At 57.2% G+C, this 22,004-nt stretch overlaps 1 protein-coding gene across 1 annotated transcript in view; it reads left to right on the forward strand.

Moving 5' to 3' along the window:
- Window positions 1–18,209, forward strand: part of POLRMT (RNA polymerase mitochondrial) — a 32,063-nt gene extending 13,854 nt beyond the window's left edge. Inside the window, exons 9-21 of the mRNA XM_044998908.1 lie at window positions 500–733; window positions 3,076–3,864; window positions 5,066–5,188; window positions 8,197–8,319; window positions 9,517–9,696; window positions 10,366–10,452; window positions 10,901–11,014; window positions 12,269–12,321; window positions 12,871–12,969; window positions 13,281–13,353; window positions 13,832–13,923; window positions 14,540–14,613; window positions 16,805–18,209. Of these exons, the coding sequence (XP_044854843.1) occupies window positions 500–733; window positions 3,076–3,864; window positions 5,066–5,188; window positions 8,197–8,319; window positions 9,517–9,696; window positions 10,366–10,452; window positions 10,901–11,014; window positions 12,269–12,321; window positions 12,871–12,969; window positions 13,281–13,353; window positions 13,832–13,923; window positions 14,540–14,613; window positions 16,805–16,854 (2,091 nt within the window). The 3' untranslated portion in view covers window positions 16,855–18,209. The remainder of the gene's footprint in view (window positions 1–499; window positions 734–3,075; window positions 3,865–5,065; window positions 5,189–8,196; window positions 8,320–9,516; window positions 9,697–10,365; window positions 10,453–10,900; window positions 11,015–12,268; window positions 12,322–12,870; window positions 12,970–13,280; window positions 13,354–13,831; window positions 13,924–14,539; window positions 14,614–16,804) is intronic.
- Window positions 18,210–22,004: the final 3,795 nt, after the last annotated feature.

Here is a 22,004-nt window from a genome sequence, read left to right on the forward strand (position 1 = left end):
GTGGCTCCGGGAATGAACTCCACTGGCACCGCTTGCCCAAGCTAGATCTGGCTCTGGCTCAGGAGCGACCCTGGGTTTGTCCAGCATAAGCACTGCCGGTGAAGTTGGCTCTCAGAGCTGTGTGTATGTGCGGAAGGTGCAGGTCTGGAAAGGCGAGGGTCGTTGCAGGTCAGGCTGGAGGGGGTTGGCAGAAGCTGCTTGCAGGAAGCCGGCCCCTTTCCTGCCTGCACCGACCATGCCTGTGTGTCTCTGCTCCTCGGCTGTCGCTCCTGTTACCATTTACACACAGTGTGCAGCTGCCCTGTGGGCGTGGGGGGAGGAATGCTCCTTGGCATCGCTCCCACCCGCACTGTGCCTCCTCGGCTGCCCCTCTCCAGCCCCTGGAGGCAGCGGGGAGGGTTATCTGACCCAGATTCCAGACAGTTCAGTCAGCCCCAATTAATCTCTCGGGAGAAATAATTGCTGCTCACGCTGGGCCGTTTTCCCCCTGCCTCCTTAGCTGGATAGTTACCTGCCGCGGGAGTACTGGGAGAAGCTGGAGGCCAGCTCGGGGTCCTCCCTGCTCAGCAAGGACTGCACCTGGCCTCGCATCCTGATGGTGCAGCTGGGCGCTCACATGGTGGAGCTCCTCGTGCAAGTGATCAAGGTGCAGAGTAACATCCTGAACCCCAGCTTGGAGGCGAAACTCATCCCCGTCCTCTATCACGTTTACTCCTTCCGCAGCAGCCGGCAGGTAAGGGCCCCAGGGCAGGGAGGGGTCTGTAACCAGGCAGCTGGACCCTCCATCAGAACAAACCTGCTAAATCATCAGGTCCAGCCTTCTACCAGCACCAGGTGTGGTCCCCCATCCTGCTACGGAGGCATCGCTATTAAACTGAACATAAGAACGGCCGTACGGGGTCAGACCAATGGTCCTTCTAGCCCAGTATCCAATGCCAGGTGCTTAAGAGGGAATGAACAGGGAATCATCAAGTGATCCATCCCCTGTCGTCCATTTCTGGCAAACAGAGGTTAGGGACACTCAGAGCAGGGTGTTACATCCCTGCCCATCATTGCTAATACCCGTTGGACTTCTCCATGAACTAATCTAGTTCTTTTTTGGACTCTGTTATCGTTTTGGCTTTCACAACATCCTCTGGCAAGGAGTTCCGCAGGTTGACTGTGTTGTGTGAAGAAATACTTCCTTTTGTTTGTTTTAAACCTACTGCCCATTAATTTCATTGGGTGACCCCTGCTTCTTGTGTTATGTGAAGGAGTAAATAACGTGTCCTTATTCACTTTCTCCACATCAGTCAAGATTTTATAGACCTCTATCATATCCCCCCCAGTTGTCTCTTTTCCAAGCTGAAAAGTCCCAGTCTTTTTAATCTCTTCTCATACGGAAGCCGTTCCATACCCCTAATCATTTTTGTTGCCCTTCTCTGTATCTTTTCCAATTCCAATATATCGTTTTTGAAAGCTGCACACAGTATTCAAGATGTGGGCGTACCATGGATTTATATAGAGGCAACATGATATTTTCTGTCTTGTTCTCTATCTCTTTCCTAATGGTTCCTAACATTCTGTTAGTGTTTTTGACTGCCACTGCACACTGAGCAGATGTTTTCAGAGAACTGTCCACAATGACTCCTAGATCTCTTTCTTGAGTGGTAACAGCTAATTTAGACACCATCATTTTATAGGTGTAGTTGGGATTATGTTTTCCAATGCGCATTACTTGGCATTTATCAACATTGAGTTTTATATGCCATTTTGATACCCAGTCACCCAGTTTTGTGAGATCCCTCTGTAACTCTTCACAATCTGCTTCGGATTTGATTATCTTGAGTAATTTTGCCACCTCACTGTTTGTTCTTTTTTCCAGATCATTTAGGAATATGTTGAACAGCACTGGTCCCAGTACAGACCTTTGGGGGACCCCCCTAATTACCTCTCTCCATTCTGAAAACTGACCATTTATTCCTACCCTTTGTTTCCCATCTTTTAACCAGTTACTGATCCATCAGAGGACCTTCCCTCTTATCCCATGACTGCTTACTTTCTGAAAGTCTCTTAAATACACTATATCCACTGGATCACCCGTGTCCACCTATTTGTTGACTGCCTCAAATAATTCTAATGGATTGGTGAGGCATGATTTTCCTTTACAAAACACATGTTGACTCTTCCCCAACAAATCATGTTAATTTATTTATCTGTTCTTTACTATAGTTTCAACCAATTTTCCTGAAGTCAGGCTTAGCGGCTTGTAAGTGCCAGGATCGCCTCTGGAGCCTTTTCAAAACATTGGCGTCACATTAGCTCTCCTCCAGTCATTGGGTACAGAAGCTGATTTAAATGATCGGTTTCATTCCACAGTTAGTAGTTCTGCAATTTCATATTTGAGTTCCTTCAGAACTCTCGGGTGAATCCCAGCTGGTCCAGGTGATTTATTACTCTTTAATTTATCAATTTGTTCCAAAACCTCCTCCAGTGACACCTCAGTCTGGAAGGCCTCATAGCAGCAAAGGGCTACGGTCAGGCAGATGTCATGTCCGTTCTAGTTCCTTTCCTTCCTCCTCCCAGCTGCCCTGACTTGTGTGTGCCTTGCATGCACGTCCCCGTTCCACTGACCAAATAACTTCCTCCTCCTCTTTCCTTCCCCCCTGTTCAGTCCCTGGCACACCCCACAGCCTCCCCAGAAGGGACGGAGGGTCATAAACTGCCCCTGACAGTTCAGACATCCAGGCCTGCTCCAGCCGGGACCCCCCTCGCGGCCTCACCAGCCCCACTCCCGCGTAGCTGTCATCCTTGCTCCCGTGCTGTGGGTTAAATGGATCGGCAGGTCTAGGGCAGCCGAGCATGATGGATGAACTGGAGTCTGTCCGGTTGTCTGGTGCCGAAGGGGAGGGCTGGGCGAGAGGCCCCTTTCCCCAGCAGCGAGCGAAGTGAGGCCGCAGTGCAGGGTTACAGGAGCTTTGCGTTGTGCTGCCTGACTGGACTCTCTTGTCTGAAGGGAGCTGTAGCCCCGTGTCGCTAATTAACTTGCCTCCCTCTCCCTACAGAGCTTCACCCTTCTTTAATTCCTCCCCCCAGATTGGGTTCATAAAGCCCCATCCGATCCTCACCCAGATCCTGTCGAGCGCTGCCGAGACCACGTTGACTTTCGACTCCTTTGTCATGCCCATGCTCTGCCCCCCGGTACCGTGGACCTCGCCGCACTTCGGGGCCTACATCCTCCTCCCCACCAAGCTGATGCGCTGCGTGGAGGGGGCCATCCAGCACCAGCTCCTGCTGGAGGAGTGTCCCCGCAGCAACCTGCACTCGGTCCTGGACGCCTTGAACCAGCTGGGCAACTGCCCCTGGAAGATCAACCAGCCCGTGCTGGATATCGTCATCTCCATCTTCAACGCCAAGGGCAGTGAGAAGCTGGACGTCCCGCCGCCCCTCTCGGAGGCCCCCAAGCCATCCGTGGCCCTCCACGCGGGGCCCGGCACCCCCTGGAGCAAGTCGTCCCTGAAACGCGAGCTGACGCAGTGCAGGAAGAAGACGGCGGAAATGTACAGCCTGCGGATGGACGCCCTCTACAAGCTCTCCATAGCCAACCACATGAGGGATAAGGTGTTCTGGTTCCCCCACAACATGGACTTCCGGGGCAGGACCTACCCCTGCCCGCCCTACTTCAACCACTTGGGCAGCGACATCACCCGGGCCATTCTGCTGTTCGCGGAGGGAAAGCCACTGGGGGCGCGTGGCCTCGACTGGCTCAAGATCCACCTTATTAACCTGACGGGGCTGAAGAAGAAGAACTCTCTGCGGGAGCGGCTGGCCTACGCCAACGAGATAATGGAGGAGATCCTGGACTCTGCTGACAACCCACTGACGGTATGGAGCGGGGATGGTCGCTCTGGCTTTAGAGGGAGCCCAGAACAAGCCTGGCACTGCTAGCCCTCAGGGAGAGGCATCAGGAACTAAGCGACAAAGCAGGACCCTGGAATCCAGGACCTCTCGAAGCTGCTCTCAGCTCAGGTCCACACTACAAGCTTGTGCGGGCAGAGCTGTGTCGGTCAGAGGTGCAAAGAGCTGTGATTTCCTGACCAATCCAGCTGTGCCCGCAAAAGCCCCAGTGTAGACGCAGTTATACCGGCAGATCTGTGCTGTTACTGGGGTGGCTTGTTTCGCTCAGCGGGGCTTGAATAAACCCTGCTGGCAGTTGCGCCGGTTTGCCGGTAGAAGCTGTGTTTGCACTAGGAGCACTTTGCTGGTATTGTATCCGGCATCGCTACGCCGGCAAAGCGCCTCTAGTCTAGATGTGGCCTCCGTGATCCTGTGAGAGGATCTTGCCCTGCGTCCAGAGTGGAAGCCGGTGAGCACCCACCCACCCTGGGTGGCTTTATTAATATTCCAGTAGCACCCTGGGGTCCCAGTCGAGACTGTGCTAGGCCTAGTGAGAGACAGGCACTGCCCTGAAGCTCTTCCCGTCTAACTATGCGCAACAGGAAGGGTTGAAGAGGGATGCTGAGGCCAGGTCTACTCTAGAAACTTTTGCTGGTACAATAGTGTTAGTTAGGGGTGTGATCTGCGACATTTTTATACTGGCCAAAGCCTTCATGTCAATGCGGTTATACTGGCAAAAAGTGGTACTGCATATTTCACTGCGGGGAGGGATAGCTCAGTGGTTTGAGCATTGGCCTGTTAAACCCAGGGTTGTGAGTTCAATCCTTGAGGGGACCATTTAGGGAGCTGGGGCAAAAATTCTGCCTGGGGATTGGTCCTGCTTTGAGCAGGGGGTGGGACTAGATACCTCCTGAGGTCCCTTCCAACCCTGAGATTCTATGATTCGGGGAGCCAGGATACGCTCTATCGGCAAGGCCCGTTTTCGCTGGTAGAACCTGTCTCTCTGCTAGGAGGTGCTGCCGATACAGCTGTGCCAGCAAATCTTCTCTAGAGCGGACTAGCCCACCGATGGGTGGGGCGACGTGCCACAGGTCAGTGGCGGGAGACGTGGCCCCTGGTTCTGACCCAGTTCAGTACCCAGGGGCTCTTCTACTCTAGTGCTGAGATGCTCTTCTCCTTCCCCCCCCAGGGCAGGAAGTGGTGGATGGACACCGATGAACCCTGGCAGGCCTTGGCGTGCTGCATGGAGATAGCCACGGCTTTGAGATCGCCGGACCCCACGGCCTACATCTCGCACTTCCCCATTCATCAGGTAAGGGGCCCGGGGACTGGGACTGTTGGATTCCTCCTGCATGGGGCAGAGAGCTTGGGGAGCTAACAGAAACTCCGTGGGGAGAGGGCAGTGGGATGTGGGAGGCTCTGGGTCACAGGGGTACAGAGGCTGTTGGAACTGCAATGGTGCTTGGGTTCGACCTGTAAGCAAACAGACCCTAATTTGCTCCCCATGACAAGGACCAGGCCACTTTCAAGTGCTTCCTGTTCCAGGGTATGGACGGGAAGGATCAGCGTGCACAAATCCCTGGTCTCTTCCTCATTAGCTGTCAGGCCTGTTATCTGGGTATTTATATGGCTGCCATCCCCATAGTCTCTAAACTTCTCCCAAGGATCTGTAGATTCAGTCTCACTACACACTCCATGCTGTGCAGATGGGGAAACTGAGTCACAAAGCTGAAGTGACTCCCCCATGAGTTTGTAGCAGAGCTGGGAATTGAATCCAGCCTGACCCCGTGTTGCTTTGGATCGGGCAGGCTTGCTGCGGATAGCGGTCGTGGCTGCAGTCTCTGAAAGGCTCTGCAACTGCTCGGTATATACCCTAGCGGGGGGGTGTCTCTCCTAGTCTGTAGCCAGAGGGCTTACGTCAGCTGTTCTGGGTCCTTGCTCATCTGGTCTGAGGGCTGGAGCAGAGCAGCTCTGCTGGCTGGAAGGATGAAAGCCTGACTCTGGATGAGGGCAGAGATAGTTCCTGCTGCGCTAAATGATGCGAGTCCAAGTGCTTCGTGCTCACAGCACGGCCAGGCCCTGACCGGGCAGTGGAAGCAAAATAACCCTGAGCCTGGTCTACTCACGCTGCCTCCTCGCTAGCGGGGGCTGCCCTTACCATCCAGAGAGGAGCTGCGGCAGAAAGGATCAGTTGCTCTCATTAACCTTAGCCCAGTCCTTTTGCCCGGCTCCGTTCCCTCAGGGAGCAATTGTCAGCACAGCCAGAGTGCACCTGTTAAAGGCCTGTGTCATCAGAGGATACTCCGACATTAACATTTCCCTGCAAGAGGCGTCTGTGTTTCTCCCCTTAGAGGCTGGATGGTCCTGATGGGGGCAAGGGGAGCGTGTGTCAGCAACTAACCCTAATGACTCGGATCTCGGTGTGACGGCGAAAGCCAATGGGGAATGGGGGCGGAATGGAAAATCAAAGATCAGGCAGAGGTGCTGGGAGTCATTTAACAGCTGACCCATCAACCTCCCGTTGACAGAAGCAGTTCTAACATGGGGGCTCAGCTGCCATGGGCCTGTGGATCCCGTTTCACCTGTCTGCAGAGCTGCAGGTGCCCCAGGTGGGACAGGGTGGTCCTTTCTCCTGGTGGTTGCCGACCCCTGTGTTAGGAAACGGGGAATAATACATTGCTTAGTTACTAGGTAATTAACTTTTTCCTCATGATTTGTGTCAAGCTGCGTTAGGATGGTAACTGGAATGTAACGAAACACACAACAGCATATAAACATTAACACCCTTATATGTTTTGGACAGATAAACTTCTCTTATCAAAACATGTTTCAGATTTTCAGCCAAATGGTTTATTAAACAGAGGGATTAACCACAGTCAGTGAACTAAACTGATTATTTCAGGTCAGCCTGGGAAAATTTTCAAATAAGCCTAAATGAAAGTGACTGGAGCTTAAAATCTTACTCGCCTAAGTCTCTTGAAAATGAGACAGTCTCCTAAGTTACTTAGGTGGATCTTTTGTACCATATTTATAAAGTTTGACTTCAGAAGTTGGATGTTTATTGCCTTGATTCTTTCTTTATACAGAAAAGCAGCCTTTAACGCAAAGTTTTTGATAGAGGCTTGTGGATTCAGCATATTTTTTTTATTTAAATATTTTAAGAGATTATAATAAATTTAGGCCTTAACATATTTTGTATTCAATTCAGATTTCATTTTAAACAGGTTTACTTTTTTAAAGAAAATGTTGTTGTTTCAATAAAATAAGAAAAATCTGTTTTAAAACTTTTGTTTTCAAAAACATAGATTTTGATCCACCTGCCATGTTGCATTTTAACTCTCTCCCCCTCCCTCCCTTGCGTGGTTCACACCAGGCATGTTTTTGTCCGTGTTGTCCCAGGCTGACCTAGGCCCCCCGGCAGCTGGCGAGCCGGCTGTTGTGGGAGATTGCTCAGTGGCGAGCATCTGCAAAGGAGGCCTGATACCTGTCCGGTCGCCTAGACTGCAGTGCCACACTTGGGACAGGTCGATGTTAGGTTTGGTGGGGCCCAACCAAACCCTCAGAGCTGAACACCCCAGAGTTTTGGGAGAGCTGAGATCTGGAGCAAAACTCTGGCTCAGATGCCTCTTTGGTTTCAGGAAGGTTTTCCAAGCAACAGAGATGGGGCAGCCTGGCCCAGTGGCTAGAGCACTGGTCTGGGAGTCAGGAACCCTGGTTTCTATTCCTGGCGCTACCACGGACGGGTTGTGTGACCTTGGGCAATTCCCTGCCCTTCTCTGGGTCGGTCTCCCCTCCCACCCTTTTTGTGTCTTACCTACTTCAATTGTAAGCTCTTCTGGGCTGCCTCTTACTATGTTTGTACAGCCCCTAGCACAATCGTGCTTCTATAATACAAACAATATAGAACAATAATTAAAATGTTTCCTTTTTTTTTTAATTCCAGTGAAAACTTACTGTGGGTAGAGAGAGGGGCTGATTTTATAAACGTCCCATGCCATGTTTGCAACCCTGTCACTGCAGCATCAGGCTAGTGCCTGAGACTCAGACCATGACACAGACGGGAGGTAAAAGGGAAACCGCTGAGTCCTTTGTCCCTGCTGGGAAAAGTAAAAAAGCAAAAACGGTGCAAAGTCAGCATAAAAAACTCCTCTCTCCTGAGCAGTTTCCAGCGACATTGGGGAGGGCATGAGAAAGTCAGTGGGAATTGGGTGCCTAACTCCCTTAGGCTTCACTGAAAATCCCAGCCTTGGTTTTTAACCAGGCAATGCCCCTTTAAATGGCCAGGCTCTCAGTCCCACCCTCCGTTCTTCCTGCTCACAGGACGGCTCTTGCAACGGGCTGCAGCACTACGCCGCGCTGGGGCGTGACGTCATTGGCGCCACCTCGGTCAACCTGATGCCGTGCGACAGCCCCCAGGACGTGTACAGCGGAGTGGCCCAGCAGGTGAGACAGCGCCGGTAACCCTGGCAGGTCCCTACAGTTCACCCCTCTGCTTGGACCCACCGTGGAGCTGGTGGTCAGTGTCCCCAAGCAGGATGGTGCAGTTCCTGTCCTCCGGAGGGAGAGGAGAGGCTGAGATAGACGGCGCTATGCATGCAACAGGCTCAGTAGACATCAGCTGATTGGAATCCAGCGCCGGACTGTCCCTCTCTCCCCTAGAGGGAAGCACTGCCGTGGCCACAGTGAAAATCCAGCTGAGATTGTGCTAGGAGAGTGGAGGGTGTGATCACAGTAGACAGAGAAGGAGCCGTGACTGAGAAATCCCCAAGCCCTGAACCATCCCCAGGCTGCTTCTCTCTGGGTTTCCCTCATGTGCAGATGGGGATTTGGTGAGACGGGGTCTCCAAGCAGCAGGGAGATGCTCCGCTTGAGTTGCTAGCACCTGGCCCGCACATAGATGGGGAATTCTCTTTCTTTTCGGCGACATGGGAAACCGATCTCCATGGCACATTCAGTCCTCGGCCTCTCTTCAGAGACTGGGGTTTTCTTGGCATGTTTTGCAATATGAAATTGGCCTGCTGGGAACTGGACTGAGACCTGCCACATTCTGTCCACACACAGAAACTATCCTTAGCTCTTATCTAGAGCTTTTCATCTGTGGATCACCAGGGTCAAGTATCGTTATCCCCAGTTTTCAGATGGGGAAACCGAGGCAGAGAGAGCGGCTCACCCAGAGGGTCACTGGCAGAGCCAGGAACAGAGCCCTGGTCTCCCAAGGCTTGGCCCAGTGCTCAATCCACTCGGCTACACAGTGCACCTGACAGCCATTGGGTGCTGTGCCAGCACAGGGGTGCAAAGGCTCCGTATCACAATACCAGTGGCCTGATCTGGTGTCTCTGTGGTCCAGAAACTCCCTAGTTCCTCAGCTAGTGGCCTCTGTTATCCAGGGTGGCTAGCATGGGCCACAGTGTCTGTCGTGGGTGTGGGGCATTCCTAGTGCAGACCGGTGGTCTTGGCTTGGTTTCTCCACGGTCTGTGTAGAGGGGGTGCAGCCCAGCTGGGCTCTGGGGCTCCCCGATGACCCTATTCCTATCATAGAATATCAGGGTTGGAAGGGACCTCAGGAGGGTAGGCGGGTCTTGATTCAGCGGCGGCAGGATCATGGCATCTCCCCCTGGGTTCCTATCCACGCTGCCCTAGGTAGAAGAATTCCGGAAGCAGGATGCCCAGGAGGGCATGAAGGTCGCCCAGGTCCTGGACGGCTTCATCAGCCGCAAGGTGGTGAAGCAAACGGTGATGACAGTGGTGTACGGCGTCACCAGGTATGGAGGGAGGCTGCAGATCGAGAAGCGGCTCAAGGAGATCGACGGCTTCCCACAGGTAGGACGTCCAACCCGGCTTCCCCTCTGTCCTGTCTTTCTCCACCTTTCGCAGGACGGGGCGGATTCTTCAATCAGGTGTATCCTGTCCCTTTGGTTTCCAGCATTGTCAGCTGTTGCCCAGCCTCTCTGACAGTCATAGGCCTCAGCTGGTGTCTTGTGCAATAAGAGACTGTTCTGCTCCCTCTGGGGGTCCTATTGGCTCCCCTGAACTCCCAGATGTCTGTCTCCATGCAGCCTGCTGGTGCCTGGGCTGGGCTAATGGCATCTCCTGCAGAGCAGGGGGTTCCCCTCGGCACCTCCCAGGGGCTCGTAGTCCCTGTTACTTACATGGCCAGTAATGCAGCGCAGAGGCCGGCAGGGTGCCCAGGGTGCCGTGGGAGAGGAGAGTCGTGTTAAGTGCCAGAGCTCAGCTTCCTCTCCACCCACTCGGCAGCCAGATCAGGGTTCGGATTCCCGGCTCCCCAGACTTGCAGCGAGACCTTGGGTCTCAGCTCGCCCAGGTGGGAAGGCAGGTTCTGTGAGGCGGTAACCCTGGAGGGGAGGGAGACGCGTCAGCAACGGCTCATCCCGGCTGTGGTCCTTCGGGTGAGGAGGCAGGCGTGCCTTCCTCACAGGGACTCCCGCTCCTCCCAAGGGGAGCCCCTCACCCTGCCTCTGATCCACACAGGAGTATGTCTGGGAGGCATCGCATTACCTCGTCCAGCAGGTGTTCAGCAGCCTCAAGGAGATGTTCTCAGGGACTCGAGAGATCCAGGTAAGATCCCTGCTGCTTTTCCCCTCGCTCCTTCCTGCTTTTCCCCTCGCTCCCCTCCTCTTCTGGCTGCCCTGTGTGCTGGAGAGAGCAGCACCGCAGAGCTCCTGGGAGCACTACAGGCAGGCTGGAGAACAGGAGAGGAGCGGGGGGCGGGGGGGCAGCCCCTAGAGATTGTCTCCTCCCATCACCCCGGGGAATACAGCCCAATCTCTCATGCCAGCCCTGCTCAGGAAGTGAATCGGGGCCACTGGATCCGGCGGGATCCTAGCCCCACAGGAGCATTCCTGACTCCCACCCTGGGGGATGGGGCTGGAGGGTGTTGTGCCATCCATGGTGGGTGGGGACGTTATGGGGCGAATCTGTCCTTAGAACCCCTGGAGCCTCCAGGGCTCGTGGCCCGCTGAGTCGGTGCTCCGTGGAAGCTGCTCACTCCAGTCTGTCCCTGCAGATCTGGCTGACGGAGAGCGCCCGGTTCATCGCCAAGTCCGGGAACACGGTGGAGTGGGTCACCCCGCTGGGCCTCCCCATCGTGCAGCCGTACCATCGGGCCAAGTCCACAGTGGTGAGTGCCAAGGGGAGCGGAGGTACCGGCAGCTTGTGAGCTGGGACCTGGGTATGGAACATGGGGGATCTAGATGGACGCCCTGCCAGCCGCCGCCCTGGACCGAGGGCATTAAGCGGCAGCGTGGCAAAGTCTCCAGCCAGTGCATGTGTGTGTGTGTGGGTACCATGCTGGGCAGGCTCCAGCCAGCGCAGATGTACGGCTCCAGCCAGCGGGGGCTGCATCTAGTCGTGTTATACGTGCCCGTAGGACAGAGAAGTCTCCCGTGGGAGGGTGTGTGAGGGATGGGGATGGTGTCAGGCCGCTCTCTCTCCCCCCTTCCGACTGACTCACTGGGGTAATTAACCTTGCGGACTCCGGGAGGTGAGCCCAGCACGAGGCAGGGAAACAGGATGAGAAATGAGAAGTGGTTCCTAAGGGTTCATGTGACTCACTCTCACTCCGGTCCCACACTCATCCTCGCTGATCCCCTTCCCCAGTCAGTCTAGTCCTCTCAGCAGCTCTCTCCCTCCCGCTCCACCTGACTAATTCAGCAGCTGAGATTCTTGGAGGTGGGAGGAGTTTGTCCCTGAGAGGAAGAGACCAGAGGGGGCTTGTATGAGCACTGACATGCGGGGATGAGTCAGCTCTGGGGTGGGGCCAACAGCGGAGCCAGCATCCTTGGGGGGCTGAAGGGTGAGTTAGCAGGACGAAGTCAGGATGGTATTTAAGAGTAGTGGAGCTGGCGAGTAACCAGGGCTCCCCGAAGGCTCAATGACGAGACCCTCACATGGTGCCGACGTGGGCAATTTTCCGGCACATCAGCAGGGAAACAGATTCCTGCTTGCCCACCTGCACACACAATCTGCCCCGTCTCCTAGCCACTGGCACATCACGTCCCAGCAGTTATGGGGCAATTCAGGGCGGCCTGCCTGTCTCCAAACCGCTGATTTGTTCTGCTGCATTTCCCAGCTCTGCTGGTGAGAGAAAGGCCTTTAAAGCCAGGGAGCCGGCGGGCCGGTGAGCTGCCAGGCGCCTCCCGGGAGACATGCTGGCCAGCAGGATGAAGGCTCCTGCCCACTTTCAAAGATCTGAAGTAGGCTGTTCTCATCTGGCCCTGGGCTCCCTGCCCTGGTCCTAGGCTCTGCACAGCGCATGCTGGGAGCCTATTGCTGACATGAGCTGCTCTCCGAGGGTGCCGTGCCTGGGACTCCCTGGCAATGGGTGATGGTGTCTCTCTGCAGCTGAGTCCGGTCTCTGTGTCTCTCTCTCTAGCTGAACAGCACCATGCAAACCCTGAGTCTGAACGTGCGCTTTGACGCCAACCAGTAAGTACCAGACTGCGAGTGCTCGGCGCAGAACCTGCATTCCTTTCCCCTCAGGCTGAGTGATTCCCCCGCCCCGCCCCGCCCCGGTGCAGCCTGGAGCTGGGGGAGCCCTCGCCTCCCATCAGCAGAGCTTGGCAGCTGAGCCCGCAGTAGGAGAGACAGGCACTGGTCAGGGCTGCTGCGGGTATCCGCACGCTCCTGCTTTCCTTACCTCATGCTGCCCAGTAGGCGTAGGGGGTGGCCAGGGAGGAAGGTCCGGAGGGAATCCAGCAGCTAACAGCGTGGACAGCGCTGGGGCTGCAGGGCCGTAGCACCCGGCGTGAGATTCCTGAAGAGGGCAGCATCTGCCACCTGCTCCCTTGTGTCCATGGACCAGTGGAGGGGCAGCCCCTAGAGCTCCCGTCACCCCAGGAAATGCAGCCCAGGCTCCATCCCCACCTGTGCTCAGTCCTGGTTGGCGTTACCCTGACGGCAGGTCTTGGGCACTGCCTCCCGCCTCTGGCCGTGGTGGGCAGCCGGGCCGTCTGACTGTTCCGTGCTCCGCTGCAGGAAACCGGATACGGTGAAGCAGAAAAACGCCTTCCCGCCCAACTTCATCCACTCGCTGGACTCCACGCACATGATGCTGACGGCGCTGCACTGCCACAGGTAGGGCCGCTTCGGGGCATCCTTGGGGCTACTCTAGCACTGGTGAAGGCAAATCCGCAGGGTTGAGCTGCCCCTGCCGGGGTCCAGCCCTGCTCCTCCAGCTGGCAGCCGCTCCTCCCATGGGCCTGCGATCAGGGAGGCGCCGTGCCCAGGGCACTAGGCAGTGCCACAAGGGATGGCAGCTCACGGAGGCCCCTGTGCTGGTGCCAGCAGGAGGATTCGGCTGCCCGAGGCAGGGCCTGGGCTGACATCAGAGAAGAGGGAGGGTCTGTGCGGGCGACACCTGACCCGGCTGCTCTGCTGCCTTTCAGACGGGGCCTGACGTTCGTCTCGGTCCACGACTGCTACTGGACCCACGCACTGACTGTGGATGTCATGAACCAGGTAGAGCGTGAGCAGAGCCTCTTTCACTGACCCAGCCCCAGGGGGCTCAGCGGGTGCTGTCCGGCCCCTGTCCCTGGCTCTGGAAAGCGTCTCCTCCCCCCGCCCCAATTACGGGGGTCTCCTTTCCCTCCCCACCCTGTAGTCTGATTGGCTGTCGGTAACCAAGGCGACGCACCCTGCAAAAGACAGAGTGCCAAGATGGCACCTGCTGTGCCCCTCAGTCCCAACCCGCAGCCTCCAGCCCTGGGCTCCCCAGGCACGTAGCTCTGCCATTGCCCCTCGCTCGTCATGCACGGCCCTTCCTGGGGTGTTAGCCCCGGGCTTCCCTCCAGCTCAGCTGACAGCCCTCGACCCGCAGCCCCTCGCTGTGCACCCCACCATCAGCCCGGTGAGAATAGGTCTAAATGAAATTTGTCTTGGGGTGAGGGGGGTGCATGCTATTGTATTCCACTCACGTGTGACCTCCGTGCGCTGCCAGGTGTGTCGAGAGCAGTTTGTGGAGTTGCACAGCCAGCCCATCCTGCAGGATCTGTCCAGGTTCATGCTGCAGAAATATTGCACTGACTCTCTGTGAGTACCCAGCTCACCCGCCCTCTCTGGGGCTCCTTCAGGGGAACGTCCTTTGTTGACTGCGCTGTGTAAGTTACGCAGCCCCACAGCCTCCGGCTTGGAGCCTGTCCACAGTATCCTTCCTCCGGCTGCCTCTGGGCCGCTCTAGGACAAGGATGGCCCAGAGGTTAGCGAGCTAGGCTACAGCTAGCCTGGGTTCAATCCCTTGCTCTGCCACAGACTCCCCGTGTGACCTTGGGCATGTCTCTCTGCCCATCTGCAAAGGAGGGTGAGATCACTGCCCTGCCTCAGAGGGGCTCTGTGTGCAGAAACTCTGTGAAGGCTGGCAGGTGCTCAGATACTCCGGCCAGATGGGGGTGGCTAGGCACCAGAGCGCGATACTGAGATAACATGGACCACAGGAAGATACTTAGCTGCCCAAGCGGTCACATAGGGAGAGTCTTATCTTGAAGCTGATCTGGCGGTTCCTTTGACACCGGGGACCTGTCACCGCCCCCTTGGCTCAGAGCCACGTGCCCACAGGCTGCACAGGAGATGTGTGAGAGTCAGGCTGGGAGCAGGAAGGGTTCACGTTCCTGTTTAACGCCCCTTTTTGTCGTGGCGTTTTTTGACCCAGGGCTGAGTGGAGGGATAAGAAGTCCCTCGAACACAAGAAGCTGGTGAAGCTGCTGTCCAAGGTCCCTGAGACAGGTATTGTTGTTATCCATCGTGGTTATGATGATAGTGCCTCCGGGCCACCCGTGAGTGCTAGGCACTGGACAAACACTTCCCTCTGGGGCGGCTCCTAGGCGTGAGCCCTCTGACGTGAGTGATTGGAATGAGCCGGCCCCCAACCCTTCCCCGGCAGTAGCTGTGTTTCTGATGACCAATGTCTTTGAGTTCATCCCGCAATGGGCAGGAGGAACCTACAAGACAGGGCATGATGCTGTGCTCGGGGGTGACAGAGACAGAGGCTTGGTCTGCGCCTTAAATGTAGGTTGACCTAGCTACGGTGCCGGAGAGATGTAGCTAAGCCCCGGTGTAGACACAGCTAGGTCAATAGAAAGATTCTTCCGTCAACTAGCTACTGCCTCTCGGGGTGGGGTAACCCTTTCTGTCGCTGCAGCAAGTGTCTGTAGAACAGTGGCAGGGCTGCAGTGGTGCCTCTAGTGCAGATGCACCTTAGCCTGCCGGATCCTACTCGGGAGCTCGCTTGATCCCCAGGGATCTGTCTTGCGCTGCCAGGAAGGCTGGGTGAGCATCACTATCTTCCCTGTGTCTGGCTGCCAGCCCCGCCCACCCCAGCAGAATCTCCTCCCGGTCCCTGTCCTGAGGCTGGAGTGGATGCACGGCTGGCTGCCCTGTGGATGGGAGAACCTGCACCCTGCCTCCCTGGAACTCCCCCGTGGGGCTTTGCTCCTCATCGCTAGGGGCACGGCAGGAAGGCTGGCGCTGTGGTTGAGGCGCTGGGCTGGGTCTCAGAAGATTTGGATCAGTTCTTGGTTCCACCACACACTCGCTGTGTGACCCTGGGCAGGTCACTTCATCTCTGGGCTTCTGTGGCCACTCTGAAATGGGAATGGTACCCACAGCGTCCCCACGGGTGGGGGAGAGACTGGTACATATCTGGGGCTGCTGAGGTGCTCCGGCGATGGGGCCAGGGGAGTAGGTAGCTGGGTTCCCTATGACATATTAGACACGTGTAAACCTTTTGGGTTCATCTAGAGCCATGGCAGGATTTTCCTATTGTACGTTTTCCAGCACTCTGTCCAGTCCAGATGTAAACGTCCCAGGAGGGGACTCCTGCCCCGTCCCTTGAGAGCTAATCCTGCAACCTCGGAGATGGCAAAGCATTTCCTGAGACGCTGTTTTCCCCTCTCAGTTCCGCCCTGTTGCCCCGTGCCAGCCTAAGAGATCGCTCTGCTTCCTTGGGGTGTGCATCTGCCAGTGGTTCTCAATTGAGCATGTTCCTCCGTTTCCCCTCCCCAGCGCCCCCCTTAGGCAGAGTTGGGGGTGGCTGCATTTCAGTGGCGGGTGAAGCCTTCCCTTTGGGATGACTCTAACTCAGCCATTGCTGAGGGAGCCATCAGGCAGGGCTGGTTTTTACTGCGCGCGGGGCAGACACACTGCTGCAGTTCTCAGGTGCCCCTCTCCGCCCTGGTAGGACATAACCCCCCGCACAGCAAGCTGCCTGTGGCTCCCACCCTGGCGTCCAACTTGCCGTGCGAGCCCAGGCCAGCTGCAGAGCAGAACCTAACTAGCTGGCAGAGATAGTCAGAGGTCACCAAGCAAACGGCCCTTGTCCTGACCCCCTCTCTGTCCCTCGCTGGTTCTTCGGCAAGGCCTGCTCCACGCAAAGCTAGGAGCATCCTTGTCCCGGTACTGAAGCCGTCCAGCATTGCACCCACCACAGCCTAGGAGGGGGGATAACATATCCTGGGGTGGGCGTCCTAGCTCCTACCCCCACCCCCCACCCCGGCTAACCCTCTGCCCCAGGGAACGCGTCCGCCCGCAATGGGCCGGGCAGCAGGAGGGGTCCTGTGAGTGGTGTGGGCCCCCTGGGGTGGGGTCAGGGAGAGTCGGACTGATTGCAGCAAAGGGGCTGCAATACGTCTCTTGCTGCTCTCTCCTCCCTGCAGTGGGGGGCTCGTGCTAGTTTGGGGGGGGACAGGGTGTAACCTAGAATTTAAGGCTGCAAGGGCCAGTGGGATGGTCTGATCTGAGTGCCTGCATAACATGAGCCAGAGAAGCTCCCCCAGCGACTCCTGCGTCCAGCCCGTATCTTGTGGTTAAGCCAGAGCACGTAGTTGAATCCTGTCCCCTAGAATGCTAAGAGACGCCCCCAGTCTCCAACCTGTGCAGCCCCCGCGCTGACCTTCCCTCTGCTCCCTCTTCCCTCCAGGCGACTTTGACCTGCAGAAGGTGAAGGAATCTACGTATTTCTTCAGCTGAAACGGACCCTGGGCAAGGCCCTGGACTGTCCATCGAACGCTGGCTAATTGGACCAGAGGTGCCAGCCCAGCCGAGTCCAGGGTGAGACCTGGCTCACAGCACCCCCCGCAGAGAACAAGGGGAGACTGTGTCCAGCACCTCGTCCTGGGGGCACAGCACACAGCTGGCCCAGCGCAATTCCCATGGGGGCTGCGTCGGCCTCTCCGCTGTGGAAACGGACCCTGCCTGGAGAGCAGGAGCATGTGGCTTCACTAGGAAGCAGGATCTCTGCTTTCCCTTGTGCCAGGAGGGGCGTGGCGCTGCCTTCGTATGGCTATCGCCAGCCCAGCTACCCGCTCCTCCCTCTGTGCAGAGCTGGAGATCCCCGGCGACTGGGGATCGCCGACGCTGACCCAAAGACGAGGTTGCTTCATTCACCGGGAGCCTCTGGCCCCAAACTGAGGTGGAAGGCAAGGGGCTGATTGGGGACTGGCGTTCCCTGTGACCTCAGCCTCACACAGTTGGGTCTCGGCAAGGGGGCCCTGTTTGCTGCTGGTTACTCAGATGCTCTGGGCCAATCAACCTGGCCGCTCACCCCCCGCTCACTACCCCATGCGTCTGGTAGATGGAGCCCTCCAGGCCTGGCTTTGAACACCGTCTAGGTCACCCCCACCCACGCCAGGCCGGAGCGCTGTCGGTCTGCGGAGTGAAGGGGGCCGCGGGCCTAGGATCCCGGTGAGATGCCTCTTCACTGGACTCCTGCGCCAGAGACCTCCTCCAGGGACAGCAGCATCCTACAACCAAAGGCCCCAGAGTGCTTTAGGGTTCTTGGCCAATAAGCTGCTGAATAACCACTTGCCTGGGGAGCGAGAACCTGCCCCTCCCTGGTCTCTGCAGCTGCGTAGGACTTTGCTTGGGTTGTCCGGGGTGCGGCACTCAGCCCCTCACTCCGTTTCCGTTCCTTTCCTCTAGCAGAGTGAGTGGGGGAGATGGCTCCTGAGGAGATGCGCCTCCTCAGGGGAGTGGTTATTCTGCACTGGGGGAAGCCAGTCACTACTGGAGTCCAGAGAAGCCTCCCGTACTGATTCACCCTCTCTCCCCGGTACGCGGAGTCCTTCACTGGGCGCTTTCCAGCGGGGTCTCGTTTTCTGGGATATTGACGATTCGGCTGCACAGTCTCCGGTGGGGCGGGTGGAGCACTGTACATTAAAGCCCTTTGAAATGTCTCCTGTCGGGGCTGCTTTGTTAGCAAGTGTGGTTGGATTCCGGTGGGGTCTAGAGGGGCCCGCTGAGTTCAGGGCTGGTTGGGCCCAGCACTGCACAGTGAGAGCACGTCCCTGCACTGAGGAGCTGACAGGGTCAATGGAAGAGAGAAAGGGTGGCAGGGGAAACTGAGGCATAGCAGGGATGTCAGTGGCAGGAATATAGAACCCAGGGCTCCTGACTCCCACCCCCTACAGAAAGCATTGTGTGGGGGTGTGTACTATCTGCTGCAGGGGTGGCCAGCCTGAGAAGGAGCCAGAATTTACCACTGTACATTGTCAAAGAGCTGTAATAATACATCAGCATCAGCTCCACTGCCCCACTCCCAGCGCCTCCCACCCAGCGGCAGCCCCTCCGTTCAGTGCCTCCCCCTCCCTCCCCACACCTCCTGATCAGCTGTTTCCCAGTGTGCAGGAGGCTCAGGGTGGAGGGGCGAGGGCATGGCAGGCTCAGGGGAGGGGGCAGGGCTATGGCAGAGCCAGGGGTTGAGCAGTGAGCACCTCCCGGCACACTGGGAAGTTGGCGCCCGTAGCTCCAGCCCTGGAGTCGGTGCCTGTACAAGGAGCCGCATATTAACGTCTGAAGAGCCGCAGGTTGGTCACCCCTGATCTACTGCAGGGGTGTGTACACCTAGGGGCTGCCTTTACCAAGCAGTGACTGACTCAGCAGGGGTGAGGAACCCAGCCGAGACCCCTCTCTGCTACCGCGGAAGGTACCTCGTAGCTAGACGTGAATCTGGGCTTTGGGCCTGATTCTCAGTTACACCAAGGCCTCTTCCCGCCTACCCCAGCAACCTCAGGGGGCCTTAAAGGGTCATTACACCTGCAGCCTGGGTGGCTTCAGACAGTTTGGGGACCTGGCTGTTCCTTGGAGGTCTCCCATCCAGTCCCCTCGCTGCCCCCATCCTGGGGAGGTGGAGCTCAGCGCAGTCTGACTGCAGCCTGACAGGCCTCCACTTTCAACCCGTCCCTCGGCCGGGCCTCTGATGAGCTGAGTTGGTCAATGACGTTTGACAGGGCCCCGCTCCTTGCATGTCCCTTTCCCAAGCACACCCTGCCCTTGTCACCTCTGGTCTGGTGCAGGCAGCTCGCTGACAGACCCTGGCTTGGCTGCTGCTTAATTTCCTTGTTCTTAATCCACCTGGAGTGACTTTGTTTTTTCCTTTTCTGCCACAAGCCATCTGCCATTTAACGCCCTGCAAGTCTGGCTTTACAGGTGTGCGGTTTTGTGCTAATTAAGAGATTTGCACCTGTGGCTACTAACGCCAGCAGCTCCGCTTCCAATTGGCCTTAGATTCTGCCTGGGCTTCTCGTGGGGTTAATGAGGGATGGGTCCTGCTCCTTGGGATTCGAAAAAGGGATCAGCCCTTGAGAGAACAAGAATATCTGCAGAGACAGCAGTGAGTGTTCTGGAAGGGGATGTAAGTGCTCATGCTTCAGGGCTTAAGCCTACCTCTAACAGTGGGGGTCAGGAGGAAATGTTTCCTGGGGGCCGATTATTCTGTAACTGGCTACTACTTGCACCTGCCTCTGAATCAGCTAATCTCTGCCATTATTGGCTCGATATCTCAGTGGTTTGAGCACTGGCCTGCTAAACCCAGGGTTGTGAGTTCAGTCCTTGAAGGGGCCATTTGGGGATTGGTCCCCCTTTGAGCAGGGGGTTGGACTAGATGATCTTCTGAGGTCCCTTCCAACCCTAATCTATGATTCCTGGCCTGATCCAGAGGACAGTTCCTGTCTCATAATCAGTGTGTTAACCTCTCCCATCATGACCAGCAGTGGGCGCACTGAGTCTGCAGGCGTGGCAGAGGCTGGTGAGAAACCAAGCTATAGGATGCGGCCGTTCCTGTCCCTTGCCCGGGGCGGGGGGTGGGGAGAGCAGGTTGCCAGCTTGGTGCTTACAGGCGAGAAGCTGAGTGCCTGGGAATCACCGTCTGCTCCTCAGCTGCGCAAGCAGCCGTGCGTGGAGATGTGAGTGATGGAGGGCTGTTCCGTTTGTTCTTTGGCTGGCGTGTTCGAGAGGGGGGAGCTGCGGATGCCAGCCAGGAGCCGGAGCTCGGCGTCTCAGCAGGCTGCCCTGAAAGGGGAGCCGCCGGTGACTGTGCTGGATGCACTCAGCAGGAATCTCGGGGGCGGAGGGGGCTGCATGAGGAAATGAAGGGCAAGCACAGATGCCAGCATGGAGGTGGCAGGAGAGCCCGGCTGGAGGGTAGTTGTGGGCCTCCCCTTCCATGCTATGGAGAAAGGTTAAAGATACTGGTGGGGGACCAGCTCCTGAATCGCTCTCCCCCTCGAGGGGTGTGTGACTGAGCGCGTCTCCTCTCCCAAGGGTATTTCTGCGTCTGGCTGGCCGCCCTCCCCAGCTGAGTGACACAAGCCCTTTGCCGCCCTTGGGCCTGTTCGCGGCGGGCATGGATCCCTCCCTGGGGCCACAGTATTGGGATGCGGAGGGTATCGCTTCTCAGCCAGCCGCTTGAACCTGGCCAGGGGCAGTCGTGGCCACTGTGGGCTGCGGTGAGCTGGTGGGCTCCTTAGGCCCCACCTCGCACCACCTACCTTGGTGAGCAGCGGGGACTAGACACCCCCAGTCAAGAGCGACCAGGGGCTTAGGCACCAAAGCTCTGGGAGGTCACTGGAAAGTCTCCAGCTGACGCTGGTGAGCTTTGGATCAGGCCCGGAGGCAGGAAGCTGTACGGGTCAAGGGGAGCGCGCGCGGTGCGGGAGGCGAAGACTTTCCCACGCGCTCCCTCCTAGCTTAGCAGCCTCGTTGCTCTTTGCACCTTGGAAATGGGTCTTTCCCAGGGCTGATCCCACACCCGGGATCTCGGCTCATCGGAGGCCTGGGTTGAAAGTGGAGGCCTGTCAGGCTGCAGTCAGACTGCGCTGAGCTCCACCTCCACGGGATGGGGGCGGCGAGGGGGCTGGATGGGAGACCTCCAAGGAGCAGCCAGGTGCCGCGGGAGGTGGCGCTTCCCCCTCTGGTTTGTGCTGAACGGACGCCCCAAACCGTCGTGAGGGTTTTTTTTTCCCTTGAAGCAGTTGGCTCTGATTCCATGCCCAGCTGCCCTTATCATGGGGCTGTGACTTGTACGGGCCGGGCAGGGGAAGTTGCAGTCTTGGGTTTAATTGTATCTATCTTGGAGGCTCAGAAATGCTCCCCGGACTCTCCCTGTAAGAAGTACATTGCAGCCCATGCTGGGGTGGGATGCGGCAGCGTTAGGCCGCGAGGGACGGATCACTCCTCTGATGGACAGCACAGCAGGGAGGTGTCCAGGGCTGCAGAGCGTCATTAGTCAAGCCGGGGTTCAGCCAGGACATGACGGTGATTGAGGGCTGGGGGCAGCCGGAGCCTTGGTCTTAGGAATCCCAGGCTTGAGCACACTGGGGGCTCTGCTGGGAATGGATCAGGGCCAAAGGGGGGGGCATAGCAAATGTGCGGCAGCATCGCAAGTGGGGATGTGGGAACGGGCCAAGGGAAAGTCCCACCTGCTGTGGCCGTGAAGCCTTGTCCCATTGCTGAGAGCCGGTTCACCAGCTCGCGGGGCTCAGGCCACGGCTGTTTCATTGCGGGGTAGACTTCCGGGCTCGGGACCCTCGCACCACCCGGGGTCCTACCGCCTGTGCTCCAGCCCAAGCCCCTGGACGTGTGCCCTGCAATGAAACAGCCCCTTAGTCTTCAGCTGCGGCGGAAACATGCCCTCCGTGTCACTTCGTCTCTCACAGGGCCCTGCCAAATTCACAGGCCAGTGTGGTCAATGTCAGGGCCATAGGATTTTAAAAGTCATAAATTACATGATTTCATGGGGTGAGTCGCAAGGTGATCGTGGGGGGGGGGGGGTCGCGGTATTGCTACCCTTCCTTCCGCGCTGCTGCTGATGGTGGCGCTGCCTTCGGAGCTGGGCTCCCAGC

Source organism: Mauremys mutica, chromosome 24 (genome assembly GCF_020497125.1).
Source record: "Mauremys mutica isolate MM-2020 ecotype Southern chromosome 24, ASM2049712v1, whole genome shotgun sequence".
In the NCBI taxonomy this organism is placed as follows: Eukaryota; Metazoa; Chordata; order Testudines; family Geoemydidae; genus Mauremys; species Mauremys mutica.